At 39.3% G+C, this 16,426-nt stretch overlaps 1 protein-coding gene across 4 annotated transcripts in view; it reads right to left on the bottom strand.

Annotated features, from left to right (window-relative positions):
• The window catches only part of PTPRK (protein tyrosine phosphatase receptor type K), a 1,381,492-nt gene that overhangs the window by 1,093,281 nt on the left and 271,785 nt on the right, over positions 1-16,426 (bottom strand). For all 4 annotated transcript variants that reach the window (XM_029594541.1, XM_029594542.1, XM_029594544.1 and 1 more), the window contains exon 2: positions 14,038-14,160. In XM_029594541.1, coding sequence (XP_029450401.1) covers positions 14,038-14,160 — 123 coding nt within the window. The remainder of the gene's footprint in view (positions 1-14,037; positions 14,161-16,426) is intronic.

Raw genomic sequence — 16,426 nt, forward strand, 5'->3', positions numbered from 1 at the left:
AAAATTAATGACCCAAAAAAAGCAAATGAAATTAGCAAATTGAAAATACATTATCAATGTAAGACCAACAAGGCACTTCATAGGATAATGCAACATACTTAAAAACAAGTATACTGCATAAGATGAAATTATGCAGAGCTCTCAGACTGCAACACTCAATTAAATTCCAGTTCGTAGCTCACGAAATACCTGCTGGAATAACCAAGTTTAGAGCCCTTTTTAGAACAGTTGTGTGTGTGCAGCAAGTCTCAGTGTTTCTGGAATTTTATTTCATAATATGGACCCTGCTATTGATACTGCCATTTCCTCAACTTCTCCCAAATGCAGCTGTTGAATAGTAGGGACAGACATCAGAAATTTGTTCGCTGATCAAAGACTTCCAAGACTGTGTATACCAATGTAATCTGGTACCTAATCATGACTTATCGCTATTGGAAATTGTGCAATAGAGTAAAGTGAGTGTTTTATATGATATCCTATATATGTATCGGCAGACAGTGTAGTTTAAACACTGATGTTATGCGATATTTGCATGTACCTGTTAAACTTCTTGCCGCAGAATTCTGCAGCAATTGAAGTGATCTGATGGCATTGTTCGAGACTCTCAGAAAAAAAGAGCGACAAAAAACAAGGCCGGCAAAGATCAAGATTTAGAGTACTAGCCTAAAATCATCTGGTTCTACAAAAGATTTTAATCTTCTCAGCATTCTTTAAATAGCTGGACTTGTCTAGGTTTTGTGCCTAGTATTTCATTGAGTGTATGGTGTCTAAAGAGACACCCAGATCACATACATCTTCAATCTTTATTTGCCGTGAAATGAGGATTATTTCAGTTTTTTGATATTTAAGGCTAATATGTTATGCCATAACCATCTCAAGATTGATGTCTCATATATCTCTAATTCCTGCTAAACTATAGCTACAGAAGAAAAAATAGGAAAACTATGTCATCTGCATAAATCTGAAAGTTTAAATCTAAGCCATCTAGAAGTTTACAAAATGGAGCTAAATATATGTTAAATAGGGTTGCAGAAAGACTAGAACCCTGGGTACCCCAGTTTTAATGTCAATCCACGTGGTGCTACTGGACGCTCTATTAACAGCAAATTTTATTTTGATGAGAAAAAAGACTGAAACCAGCTGAACTCTCTGAAGCCGAACTCTGTCAAGTGGATCAACAAGATTTTATGATCTATGGTATCAAAGGCCACGGAAATGACTAACACCACCAACAGATATGTCTGACCAGAATAACAAGTGTTTCCATACATCTGTTTTTTCTAAAACATACTGTCTTGGGTGTAAGTTTTCTTCAAAATAATTGCATTAATGTTTATGCAATTATTTTTCAATTATTTTAGCAAGGCATGACAGATTGAAAATGGGCCTGTAGTTAGAAGGATCTGTGGGGCTTAACTGTGAGATGTTAAGAATAGGTTTTACTATGGCCATTTTTAGTCTGGCATCTCTCGCCTTCTTCCAAGGCATCCTAAAAGGCACCAGAAATGGTAAAATGAATTGGAATTTTTACAGCTGTTTTTAGCTTTGTGATTTTTAAGCTTGTTCATGGTACAGTGGTCACTTCTCTTAGCTAGGAGGGATTAAAGATGATCAATTATATAATCTCCTTTGAAGTGGACATCTTGTCGAAATATGGTCATGTCAAGTGTATTGGATCCATCATTTATGATAATTTTATGTTTGATTTTATTGCAAATATACCATTATTGATATAAGTTTGTAATATTTTATCAAGCATTTTAAAATATTTATCCATATATTTTATCTATTTACTATTTTGTGTACCACTCTTGGTGTTTTCATATTTATGTAGTTCACCTACCTCTTTATTTGATTTCTAGATCTTTCTTTTGGCCATTTGCATTCAGTATGTCAGTTTTTTTCTTTCCAAAACCAGTTCTTAAAAAAACATGGATCTTTAATCTTTACATTTTTTCTTTCATCTGATGAACTGGCAGGGAAGGGGTACAGTTCATTAGCTAACTAATGTGATGGAATTTTAGTCTTCAGTACAAGAAGAGAGTCAAAATTAAAAGTCTCTAGTCTTTCAGGGAGCTCATCTCAATGTATCCATATTTATGGGTTTCCTCTTCAGAGTGGGTCTTATGAAGAGATTCTTTCTTGGAGGACATACTTGCAGTTAAAGTTACTGAGATTAGGGAGTGGACAGACCACGGGACCACATCTCTCCGTATAGGAAAAATCTGTGTGGGGTTTTTTTTATTATTAATAAACACTAAGTCAAGGTAATGTCTACCCTATGTGTTGGGCCACGTACTAACTGTTCCCATCCTAGCACATTAGTTGCTTCTAGTAAATTTTCATAAGGCTGAGAAAGGGGGAGCATATCAATGTGCAGATTAAAGTCTCCTAGTACAATCATGCGACTGTGCCCTAGGTCTAGATCAGTAAGAAGCTCAATAACTGGGGACCTATTAAGGGCTAGTAGCCCAGGAAGACAATACACCAAAGATTAAAATCTTTAGACCTTAAACTAAAAGTTCAAAAGGCTGAGAAAAGTCTCTTTACCAAAGAGAAATGCAGATTCTGTTTTTGTTTCTTTGTTTTGGTTTTTTCTGAACAAGCAAAGCTCCCCCTCTTCTCCTTCATCTGGGTTGAGAATAATTACCAGTCACTGATTCAGAATAACCTGATTCAGATCTATCAGCCACAATTCTGTGATACATAAACAAGAGGTGTGTTATCTTTAGACAGAATATCTGAAATAATGGAATATCTTTTAACTGACCGAGCATTAATTAGCAACACAGAGCATTATACAAGTTGTTAAAATAATGGCAACATCTAAATAAATAGTGCTCGATACTGATCCATTCCTCATTCTGAAATGTCTCAGTCAATGGTCCCAACTGACCATATCGCCCTTGCCCAAGAGCAACAGGAATGGATGAACCCAGGTCCATAGGGGAAGGAAGGAGGAAAGTTTCGGAATCAGTGATAGTCATAATGAAGCAAAAAATTATCTTACCCAAAGCATCAGAATACTAACAGGCACAAATATTTCAAATCCAGGGCCACACAAAGGGTGCACAAAGGGGCCTGCTCCTGTACCTTATCCCTAAACAAGCTCTCCCTTGTTCAGGACATATTAGTTAGATGATTGTGAACATCTTCATAGAGTCCACTCGCATGCAACCACACAAGTCTCCTGGTTGCTTCAGAGGCTGCTGAGGTGCTGGTCAAGGTGTCAAATGTCTCATAGGAGGAGCAGATGAAATGTTTCTCACTTTATTCTTCATCCTCTACAGTTCCCTGGAACTCTGGCTGTCTAGGGTCTGTGATCTCCACAAGAGGCTTTAGCATCTGTACACACCTGTGCAAATACTGCATCATACTCAACATGGAAGACTTCTTCCCAAATAAGTCCAATGCCTTCTTGAAAGCTTTTAGCCTGCTTTAGAGCACACTCCACCACTACAAAGTGGTGAGGCAATTGCACCACAACAAAACCTGGGAAACCCTGCACTCTGTACTTAAGGTCGATTTTTTTGGGCTACTGGAAAGTACGACATGGAAGCCTGCCACATCCTCATCTGCAACTCTTAAAGGAGGCCATTCACCAGGATGAATGTGGAGTTCACCAGAAGCTACTGACATTTTAAAAAGGTGAAAACATCCATTCTCTGTCCTGCTCCATCATCAATGAACAATGTCTTGGCAAATTTATCAAGGAAGCAAGGTCAGATCTTCTAGAGGAGATGCAGTTACAATAAGTCAAGCAGCAGGTCAGAATGCATCCCTGTAGAGTTCTCTTCACTGGACCAGTGACACTCAGTCAGGACCGTAACAATGAAGAAAATTGAGGGAGCAACTTTAAATATGATGATGATCACACCAGGAAGAACTCAGAATAAGCAAATTCCACTCAATCTCCTTTCAACTCATGAGGTGACAAATTGGCCAAGTCAGGAAATGGACTCACATTACCTTGTGGTAGTTCTTGAGGTGAGGTCTGAAACGCCTAAGGACTCTCTGGGTTCCCACTGCATGGGAAAAATCGCCATCCTTTCCCCTCTCTTCTCAACGGCTTAAGAACATAAGTAGTTACCATACTGGGTCAGACTGAAGGCCCATCAAGTCCAGCATCTTGTTTTCAACAGTGGTCAAACATTAAATAGATCCTATGATATTAATGACTGCAATAAGCAGTGGCTATTCCCTAGGTCAACTCAACTAGTAGCAATTTATGGACTTTTCCAGGAACATGTCCAAACCATGTTTAAACCCAGCTAAGCTAACTGCCTTAACCACATCCTCTGACAACAATTTCCAGAACTTAAGTGTCTTGAGTGAAAAGCTTTATTCCAATTCATTTTAAATGTGCTACTTCCTAAATTAATGAAGTGCCCCCTAGTCCTACTTTATGACAATATAAACAACCAATTCACATTTACCTGTTCTAGTCCTCATGATTTTGTAATCCATCATATCCCCCCCCTTCAGCTGTCTCTTCTCCAAGCTGAACAGCCCTAACCTCATTAGCCTCTCTCATAGGGGAGCTGTTCCATCCTCTAACATTTTGGTTGCCCTTCTCTGTACCTTTGCCAAGTCATCTCTTTTTTTTTTTTTTTTTTTTTTTTTTTAACTATATAGCTGACAATTTTATTGGAATGTAAATGTACCGAACACAGATCCAAATACAACACAAACTCATAGCTGCCATCACCAGCAAAATTAACAATAGATCAACACATCCTACCCTCACCCCCACTGTATCATGATATAACAAAGATGCATGTTTTTACATAAGATAAAATGATAAATATAAACAAGAAAACAAGAACAAAGTTCCATTCAACTTCAAAACAAATAACTTGACAATTAAATGACATTTATAAGTTTGAATGTATAGGTTACAATAGTGTTCAGATGAGGAGAGTAAAATTAGTGATATAATAAAATATAAATAAAAAAGTAGGGGTGAACAATCCAAATTCCCCTACCCTTTCTAGAACCCAGTCAAAAATCCACATGATCTTATGCTAGATATCAAATAGAGTCAGAAAAATATCCCTCATACTTCCCCAGCCCCTACTCCACTTAACATCTGCCTTTCCATATGACATAAGATGACCAAATTTTTTCAAACTGAGGAAGAATATTCTTTGTGGCTGTGAGTTTCCTCAGGTAAAATGTTCTCTAAATGAGAGAAAATCTCAGACATGGGAGGGATCATACTTTTCTTCCACCAATGCCAGCACACATCTGGCTGCTACTACAATTTGTAATCACACACTTTTCATGTAAACATTCTCCTCATTTTGTGGAAGATTTATCAAAACGTTTAGGCCATTGGTGATCTTTACCCCCATATATCCAGAGTTAGAGCTATAGACATATTCCAAAGTTTACCAATTTCTGGACACGCCCACCATATGTGCATAAAAGATCCCAAACCCTCACAACCCCTCCAGCAGATGTTCCATATTGAGGGATACATCCTATGCAACCTTTCTAGATTTAGGTAGCATCGGTAGAGAACCTTATAACTACTTTCCTTCAGAACAGCCAAGAACGACCTCTTGCCCATATTCAGAAAGCCCTGATCCCAAGTAGCCTCCTCTAAGACATCCCCCAAATCCTGTTCCCAAGTTATGAATTAGCTAGTCTCATCTCGTAATTCAACATTCAGCAGAGCATACAGCTTATAGTTCTTGAAACATTATCCACCTGATCACAATATCCTTCACAAAGGGTCTTATCCTTTCATAAAGCATTCACATTTCTAGGTTAGTGCAGAAAATGAGCTGGTTGGATTAAAAAAAAAAACTATCTTGAATATTAAAGGGGTAATTTCATTGAAGAATATAAAGGAGGAATTCCCTGCTACAAGTTCCCAGATGTTCTCTAGGGTTATCACTGCAGGTTTATTCAATTGCTGAGGAGGGTTCCTTACCCCATGAGTGAAGCTTTCATCAGCTTCAGTTGGTGTCTTGGGGGATACACATCTACTCCTTCCTTCCCCTCCTGATAATTCCAGTCTTTGGGGATTGGAAGAGGCTCCTTCCTCTCCACTCATTTGACCGACGTCTGGGCCACCCAGTAAGCTCTGGCTGATGGTATTTTCAGCAAGCAGCACAACTCCTTGGTCGGTTTTTTGAGGCAAAGTTCTCAGTGGTGTTCTACACTCGGGAGGGCTCAGTGAAAGTTCCCCAGGTGAATAGAGCTCTCCTCCCGCCTGTTCACCAACGGGGGCTGAAGCCCTTATTTCTTGTGGTTGCAGGGCGAAATCTGAAATCAATCGTTGCCCGATAGCTAGGCTCGGGTCTGGTGGATGGACTCGAACTTTGCCTTTCCTTTTATGAGGCATTTTGATAATACAAATAACGTATAGTAGAAACTGGAATCAGGAACTCACGACGATTCGCCCTGACAAAGTACAATTTAAGTCCGTCACTCCCTATGGCAAGCTGGCATAATCCGTGAGGAGGAGCCCCCGTCCTCCCGTCCTTCTCCGGACTAAGCCGGAACAAGCCGGCGCGCGGCTTTGATGGTGCGCTGGTGGCGGTGGTGCGCCGCTCCAGCGCCGATTTTATGGGCGCCGGTGTTCCTTCCGCTAACGTCACGAGCGTCGGGGGGCGGGGCTCTGGTCCCTTCTCTGGTCGCGGGCAGGCACCAAAAGCAAGCACAAGTACCACTTCAGGGGCAGATATTACTCCAGCTTCCAGGCAAGTCCTCACCTCTGCTCAGCCGCAACAGAGTCTCTCTCCAGCACCGATTTTATGGGCGCCGGTGTTCCTTCCGCTAACGTCACGAGCGTCGGGGGGCGGGGCTCTGGTCCCTTCTCTGGTCGCGGGCAGGCACCGAAAGCAAGCACAAGTACCACTTCAGGGGCAGATATTACTCCAGCTTCCAGGCAAGTCCTCACCTCTGCTCAGACCCTAAAGCTGGACGAGATAGCGGCTAAGGTCAGGGTCCTCGAAACGGACACGAAAACTAAATTTACTGAACAAGGTAACTATTAAAAAGATAAATGAAGATATAGAAAGCCTGCAGAATGCAAACGCTGTAATAGTCTCAGAAAAAATATCATCCTTGAGAAGGCTTGAGTCCATTGAAAATTATATGAGACATTTAAATTTGCGTTTACTTAATTTTCCCGTTATTGCTGGGGAAACACCTCTTTTGTCTTTTAAGAAATATGCAATCGAGGCATTAAAAATTCCAAATGATATGATACCACCAATAAAAAAACTTTTCTTTTTACCTAAAAGAACTAGTACACCCTTAATATTACCTCTACAGTCAGATTTCCAGAATCTGACAGACTATCTGGAAAATTCTAGTGTTGAAATAATGGATAGGGCGGTCCTGTTTGTTACTTTTTTTGACGAAATGGCGGTATCATTGATAATGAAGAGCTACTTTAAGAATATGAATGTTTCCTATTTAGGTGGTCAAATTCGAGTGTACCCTGACCTAGCAAAACCTACGCAGCAGCGTAGGAAAGAGTTCCTATTAATGAGAACCGAGGTCCTAGCATTAGGGGGTAGTTTTAAGTTAAGATACCCCTGTAAATGCATAATTCAACTGGCCAGGAATACTTATGTTTTCTTTGTACCTGATCAGCTGAGGGCCTTTATTTCTGGGAGGGGGCCTCCTGAAGCAACATAAGGGTATAGAATAGATTATAAATTGTGGTCAAAGTACTTTTCTTAAAATGCTTGCAGTATTATAAATATCTCCTCGTGGATTACCGTCTGCCTCTCCCTGTTTTTCCTATGTAATATGAGATTGAGATATCAATTATGTTTTTGTTAAATATAGACAAGTTTTCTTAGTCTAAATCTGTTTTGAATGAATATCTCTGTATTTCCATACAAATGTTTCGTTTGTAATATTTGTAAAATGATTATAAATAAATAATAAAAAAAAAAAAAAGGAGGAATTCCCGTCCCATCCAAGATTTGCTCCATTGTAACCACTCCTAAAGTCTGCCATCTTCTACAAACAGGAGATATACCAAGGAGGAAATCCTCATTACAAAGAAAAGTACAATGATAGTAATAAGCTTTGAACCCCACAAGCACCCTCTTCCATTTCCTCCAAATATCAGGTATAAGGAAAGATCCAAACCGTGGGTTGTGATACTTTATATAGAAGCCAGGCTCTCATTTCCTCTATCTCCTGCTCCAATTTAACCCAAGGCTTAATTTCCAACACTCAATGCCACTATCATTGCTCTAATCTGAGACACCACATAGTATCCCTCCAGATGTGGAACTCCAAGGCCCCTACTGCTACTCTAGGTGGTCACCACCTCCAAATATAGCTAAATATCCATTTTTGCCACAGTTTAAGGATCTTACCATGTATATAGTCCAGTAAAGTTGAAATATATAACATGGTTGAGGTAGATTCATTTTCACTGCTGCTATTCTTCCTAGCCATGAAAAATTAAACCTGACCCATTTCTCTAAATCTAAATGGACAGTCTTAAGGGTTCATAATTTAACCTAAAGAGTTGATCTGACTGGATACCATTGCGGATCCCCATGTATTTTAACCACTCTTTGGCCCATTTAAAAAAGAAACAGCAATTTCACAAATGCCACCGAATCTTCAGTTACAGATATTATTTATTTATTTTTGGTTTTTATATACCGGAAGTTCCTGTATAATATACATACATATATATTATAATATATAATATATAATATAATATACATATATATATATTCAATAACTCTGACTTTTCATTTACTTTGAAGCCCGAGCGTCCCATAGCTCTGCAATTCAGTCAACAAAACATGCAATGAATTCTCAGGATCAGTTAAAGTAAACATGAGACCATCCGCAAACAGGGAATTTATAATGCACCCCCACCCCCCATCTGAATACCTTTAATTTGTGGATGGTTTTGCACTGTCTCTGCAAAAGGCTCCAAAGACAGAGCAAACAGCAATAGTGAAAGGGGGCACTCCGGCCGGGTACCACACCCCCTCATCAAATGACACAGAGAAATCCCCATTAATTTTTATACAGCCTTGAGGACCAGAGTATAAATTTCTTAATTCCATTGATAAAGTACTTATCCCTAATTTGTTCAAGACCGACTTTAAATAAAAAGGTCTAGTGTACCCTGTCAAAAGCCTCAGCATCAACTGTAAAAATCACCAAGGGGGTATTTTGTTCCCTTACCCACCAAATTAGATTTAACACTCTACATACATTACCAGAGGCCAAATGGCCTGAGACAAATCCTGACTCATCACTGTGGATTAGCCTTGGAACCACCCTACTCAAATGAAGCACAAGTATCTTTGCCAAAATTTTTAGATCTATATTAATCATGGATAAAGGAATATATGACCCAATTAATGTGGAGTCTCTACCACTCTGACAACACAGTAATGCCTGCCATGTTTGAGTGGGGACCAAGCAAACCCTCATCCCTTAAGTGATTAAACATGGAAGTTAGAGCATTAAGCAGTACAGGTAGAAACACTTTATAAAACTTGGCACTGAAGCCATCCAATCTGGGTGACTTCCATTTTCAAATCTTACATCACCTGTGATATTTCACTCCCATTGATTTCCCTATCCAAAAATAGTTGCCCCTCTTCAGAAAGAGAAGAAAGAGACAATGTCCAGTTAACTCTCTAGAGTCCTCAGTGATACCTTCCTCCATGTCGTATAGCTCCCCAGAAAATCACGCTTTGATACATTTGATACATTTTCACTTTCATAAACAAAAGTACCATCCCTGCTCTTGATTTTCAATATGTGATTCTGTGTGATCTTTTCCTTCAGATGCCCAGCCACTTTATTCCCTCCTCGCATCTATTTCTTTTTTGAGATACAGTGACCAGAACTGCATACAGTATCCAAGCTGTGGTCTCACTACGGATCAATAGAGAGGCATTATGACATTCCCCATTTTACTCAGAGTTCCCTTCCTAATTCCTAACTTTGCTTTTTTGACCATCGCCATATACTGAGCCTATGATTTCAATGTATTGTCCACTATGACACCTAGATATTTTTACCTATATGCATCACCTTGCACTTGTCCACATTAATGTCATGGACTGGCAGGCTGGAGTCAGGAAGCACCCCCACAGAGGCAATACAGGACTGGAACTGGTCTTCTGCCTATTCAAGCCCCTTCCTTCCCCATAGGTTGAGCCCGTGGGTTCTGGGGGCAGGTAGGACACTTCTGTGGATCATCATGGTGCAGAAACAGACTGGGAGCTTCAGTGCAGGCTAGGAGATGGCAGTCAGGCACTGGCTGGGCACAGAAGGCAGGCAGGCATACGCTGGACACAAGTACTGGGAGGGGGCTGGGCAGAGAGCACAGACAGGAGGCTGGAACCAGGGACTGAGGGCAGGCAGGGGCTGGATATAGACAAGGCTGAACCATGGACAAGAACAAAAACTGATAGACAAGGAACTGGACTGGGCAGCGAAAGAAAACAAGGACTGGACAATGACAGGGCTTAGAAAAGGAATGGACAAGATAGATCAGAAAAACGGACAAGACAGAACAGACAACAAACATGGAAGCCCAACAGGGTATAAGGCTGGCTACGAGAAATGGACCTAAATTATGGAATTTACTTCCAACTGAGTTAAGATTACAGTCAAAGTTTAAAAAAAAAAAGCTTTAAAAAAAAGGTTATTTAAACGAGCATTTGGAGAGGAAGCAATATAAAGCAAATTAAAGGATATAGACTTTAGATTAGAGCAATTGTATAAAAACAAAAATGAGACTTTTATGTTATCTGAACTTTTATGGTAGTTTTTTTTTTATTATTATTTGTATTTATATTTTAGTCGTTTTACTTTAAAAACATTTTTCAGTTTTTACATTTGTATGATCTTATTTATACTGATGCTGTAAACGGTTATGATTGTTATCAGAATATCAGTACACAAAATAATATATATATAAATATATATAAACAAACTTAGCAGGCCCGGAGGCTGTAAAGCAAGGCAAGAGGCCAAGAGAGGCCACAAGGCAAGGCAAGGCAGCCTGGGTAAGCCACAAGGCAAGGCAGGATAACCAGTTAGGGATGCCTAGGTCAGCGAGCCAAGGTGACTCAATGAAGAGGCACAGAGGTATTGAGCAGCCTGGGTTAAGTAGGGCTCAGGCATGGTGTAAATAGTGATGAGCTAACTGGCAGCGCTATTAGCAAGGCTCGCTTAGGACCTTTGGTCGTGATGCAACACTCACAATCAAAGACCTTATGCCTGTTCAATGCAGGAGTATTTGTCTTGGGTTTCTCATTTCTTCTAACTTTTCTTTCTGGTAGAATTTATAAGGTTGTGTTGAGGGGCTGCCAAGGTAATGGCAAAAGAATAGTTTGAAGATGCAAACTCGAATCAAAGAGATAAGGCCCAAAAATACAAAGCCAAAAATAGAGAGATGGGAACATATCCACACAGTAGTTCAGATGAAGAAAGACTAAGATGTTCATAAAGCAAAGTGCATAAGTGTGAATTCCAGTGTATGGTCAGTAAGACTTTTACTGAGCTCTAAGAGCTAGATCCATGTTAGTGTTGTCACCCATGCTTTATGGAAGATTTATACCTGCTTATCAACTATGTATACTACTGGTTATGAGATATTGTTCATACACTTGTGCGTGCATTTCAACTACAAAGTGCACTGGGGCAACAGAAAAATACTGAAGTGGAACATAATTTAAAAAAAAAAAAACCAAACATGAAATAATTTTATGCTTAGGTGCAAAAGCACCAAGACCTGACAAAATAGCACCACCCTCTAAAACAGGGGTGGGCAATTCCGGTCCTCGAGGGCTGCAAACCAGTCGGGTTTTCAGGATATCCTTAATGAATATGCATGAGCGAGACCTGCACACACACTGCCTCAGTTGTATGCAAATCTATTTCAACTCTTCAAATTCAACTCTTCAAACTCTTCAAATCTATTTACAACTCTTCAAATTTTTACAACTCTTCAATTGGGGAAGAAAAAAATCCAAAGGGGACTGAATTTTTATGGAAGGAGCAGAGAAAGGATTAGTAATTAATAGGGCTTCAAACTAAAACACACCTTAGGAGATTTTATGATATTTAATGGCGGCTGTATCATCTTTACCACCTACAGCTACACTCTATTGTGAACGATTTGCCATTATGTGTGCCTAGTTGCATTTATCGCCTCAGCACTGAAGACTTAGTATATCGTTCTACTGAACAAAAACCTGACCTATTTAAACTGTTGCATAAAGGGTGCATTTTGCCTGAAGATGTGGCCTGTAAATTGTTCACTATTATTCAAATACTCCATGAAGTTTTTATGAAGATCATAAACCCTCACACTTCACTGCAGACAGATATATCCCCCGTGTTTGACTATCCCCCATATTGCAGACATATATCCCCAATGTTTGACATGAAAGTTGAGCTTTGGGACAAATCCTTTTTAATTGCTCTCATGCTTCAGTGGCAGCACTAGCCAAGCACAAATGGACCATAATGACTCAGAACAAACTAGGATGAACCATTCCTACAAACAAGGACTGCACTGTCACAAAACACAGAACACACTGTTTCCCTGGAAAGTGACACTGAACCAAGGAGGAATTTCAAACCTGCTACCCCAGTAATTTACCACTTTACTCTATCATCTTTCTGCAAAGTAAGACATTTTAAGTGAGGAACCTTAACAGATAAAAATGGGAATGGGTGGTTAGTAGGGCACTCTCCTCTCTCCCATCGATGAATACAGGATTAAGATCTCTAGGGTGCCTGTAACTATCCACTAAGCACAAAACCAAACACAGAACCTAGAAAAAAAAAAACAAAGGATGTTTTTACATTTCTCAATCCAACAGAAGCTTTACTGGATCCCAAATAAAGCAATTGTGACTTTCCTTTTTTCATGATTAATTGCTTAATATCCTATTAACAAGAAAACAGCTGAATTTCCGAACACTTTCATTTTCTCTGCAAATCATCCTGAGAACAGCCGATTAAGCTGTTCATCAGAGGAGAGTAGGCAAGGTCACTGAGGCTGCACCTCTTCAGTTATTCATTACCTGTCCTCAGTAGTAATTAACAATGGCAACATTTCCATAAATCAGCATCTTTCCGATTATCATATGATGATGCAAAGTCAAGTTTTATGCCTTGGTATATATATTTTTTTTTTTGTGTGGGGGGGGGGGGGGGTGAGCGTGCACATGCCATTGGAAAGTAGTAAGAGGGGAGTGATTTTTTATTTCAGTGACTTGGTGTAAAAGTATTACTGATGCTGCCAAAGCTGAAAACAAAAGCTTCCAGGAGAGCTACTCAGACTATAATCATGCATGATGTTTGTAACATTAACATTGCCCACGCCCAACAACATGCAATTATATCCCACTTTCAGAAAGCTATAAGAGATGAGATTATACTATCTAGTCCATCATGGCATGGAAGCTGCTATTTCGTTAAATACTGTGTTATCATTCATGACATGCACTCACTCATTTTTCATCCTCTTTCAGACTTTGGAGGATAAATATACTAATTTACATGGCCAATGCATAAAGTAAAACGCCATAATTTCAAAGAACTCATTCTAACGCCAAAAAAAAAAAATCTTGCTGCTCCAGGCCAGCTGAATCGTGTATGAAAGGCAAAACAAAAAAGTTTTAACAATGGCCAACAATTTTACTACGATTACACAGTTATGTAGCTACTGCATGCCACGTTGCCCATAATGAAAGGGGATGTCTGTTTTTCAATAAATCTTTCATATGACAATAAAATGCATATGACAATAAAATGCATTCACTAAAAGAAAAAAAAAAAAGAAAGCTCTTTTTAAAATCCCTTACCTATGAAAAACTGAATAAAGAAGATTTTTTTGTTAGTCACAGATGGGTAATACAGTATTTACTCGGGGCAGATTAACTGACATGATAATTGTTGATTCAAGGCAAGTTGAAAACTTGTTTCCAGCAATCAAACACCAAAAATTAATAAAAAACATTAAACTAAGAAGTCATGCAATGCTATTCCGCTTCTAGTAGTGCTCACCTTGTGGCATCTCAGGAGGCAAATAATGAGGCTCTTGAGCGCTGATGTGCACCCAATCAAAGTCATCATACAAGTCTTGATGGTAATCACAGGGCCCCAGACCATCATCAAATGTACAACCCCCTAAGAAAAAGAGAGGGGAAAAAACAAGGAATATTTTATTCAATACAAGGTTATAGTCCATGCATAGCAGAAAAAAAAGCCCTTGAAACACCTAATTAAGGTGTTGCTATAGGTACCCTCATTGGCAGAACGAGTCCACAGCATAGTTCACAAGCAGCTTGATTGAGACACTTGAAAGGTTTTGGTGCATCCACAATGTACTTTTTTTTTCCCCCCCAAACCTTACGCCTCAGAACAGTCAAAATCTCCCAGTATGCTCGAGTACGCCACTGATGATGGCAACTCACAGCTCCACTTGCTGTCTGCTGAACTAAATGTCGTCTCCAGACTAAGGGAAAAGTAAACAGGAAGAAAAGAATAAGGAGAACACGCAAGGATCTGAAACATGCCACCAAACCAGTCCACTTAATTTTCTTAAATTTTATTTGTAGAAGAGTCTTGTCCTCAAAATGGAGTTTAAAAATGGAACTTTGGGCATGGCAGATTAATAGCATGTTCACAATGCAAATGCTTCTGGGGGCTTTTTTTGTTCTTTTTTTTTAAATGACATTTAAAATGTGTACATTCCTAATTTAACAAAGGTCGAGAGTGCACATCAAAAGCTTTTTGCCCACAAACCCTCTTCAGAAAAGGGCTATTCCTAATTTTTAGAAACAGGAGGAGGGTAGGCTGGAAAGAAATCCAATTAAATGTTTAAAATGAAGCAACATTTTCATTGCTCTGAACTGAATGATTTAAGATTTAACAACTCAACTACAAAACAAATCAAATATTTTCTAGATCATAAAAAGAATGATTACAGTTTCCCTCCAGTTCCCACTAGTAGTGGATTCTAAGGTTTTGTTCATTGCTGCCATAATCCATTCATAAGCTATCACCTGCTGACCTCTACCTCACACTGCCTTTTTTCCTTTACTATTTTCCCCATTGTGCAGCAATTACCACATCTTTGTTGGAGGCAACATCTGCTGGCAACTTGCAGAAGTACTAACATGGGTTGCCATTTTATATAGCACTAGATATGCAAATATTTATTTACCCACTTTTATAGTTGTTTTGGCCATTTCATGATGTAGTTAGGGAGCAATTTTTTTAATAACTGCAAGCATAAATTTAGTTTAGGATGAATAATAAATGAAATTGAAAGGCTTCAGATGTCACCAATGAGGCCACCCTTTTCTACCGTTTTCTGCCAGCACAGGATGTATATCATAATAGTGAACAAAGAATAGTGATGGCAGAAAAAAAAAAAAACAAGACAATCCATGTGGTCTCTTAATTCATAAACCTGCTCACCCCCTCATTCCCGAGTCTCCTTTCTGTTGAAAAGAACCACCTCAGAGATATTAAATGATTATCATCGCCCCCATCCGGTCTTTCCTCTATGGTATGTGTTTAGATCTTTAAGTCTGACTCCATATGCTTTAGAACGAAGACCACCGACCATTGCCATCTCCTGGACCAACTCCATCCTGTTTATATCCTTGTGAAAGTGCTATCTCCAGAACTCCAAATGAGGTCTTCACCAGGCACCCATACGTTGGCAACGTCAATATTTTCTGCTGATCGTTCCTCCCTCTATACATCCAAGCAACTCTCTGGCTTTTGCCGTTACCTTGTCCATCTGTTTAGCCATCTTAAGATCATCAGATACAATCACCCCTATAACTTGCTGTTTTATGCATAGAATGTCACCCCTAAACTGGGTTTTTGCAGCCCAAATGCATGATCCTGTATATTTTAGCATTAAATTTGGAAGAAAATATTGCTAACTTTATGCCTTGAGCCCCGCTACCTCACTTTCCGAAACAAAGCTAAAGCATAGCTCTTTGCCTGGACCTTCCTGGCAGAAACCTCCAGTCTGCTAACCTAATCAGACTACCTATCCTGAATAAGTTACGCATCACTTTCTTACTATTATGGCAACTGTGAATTTGATACTAACTGTATAGTAATTTAAATGGTACTGTCTGTTTTTAAATTTGTTGCAATCCACCTTGAGGTCATTCTTGATAAAAAAAAAAAAAAAAAAGCAGAATATCAAATGTCTATAAATAGACAGGATTCAACAATTCCCCCCAGGATTTAATCATGCACTCCCAGCAACCACCCCTTCTCCAAACAGTTTCTGCGGGAGGGAGGAGCATCAAGAATATATAGTGGGTATATTTGTTCTCTGGCAAGCATACCACTCCCAACCCACCCCCATGTAGCTCTCATGATCCTCAACTCCTTTCCCCATCCTACCTAGGTGCAGACCTATCTC

This window comes from Rhinatrema bivittatum, chromosome 3, assembly GCF_901001135.1.
Source record: "Rhinatrema bivittatum chromosome 3, aRhiBiv1.1, whole genome shotgun sequence".
In the NCBI taxonomy this organism is placed as follows: domain Eukaryota; kingdom Metazoa; phylum Chordata; class Amphibia; order Gymnophiona; family Rhinatrematidae; genus Rhinatrema; species Rhinatrema bivittatum.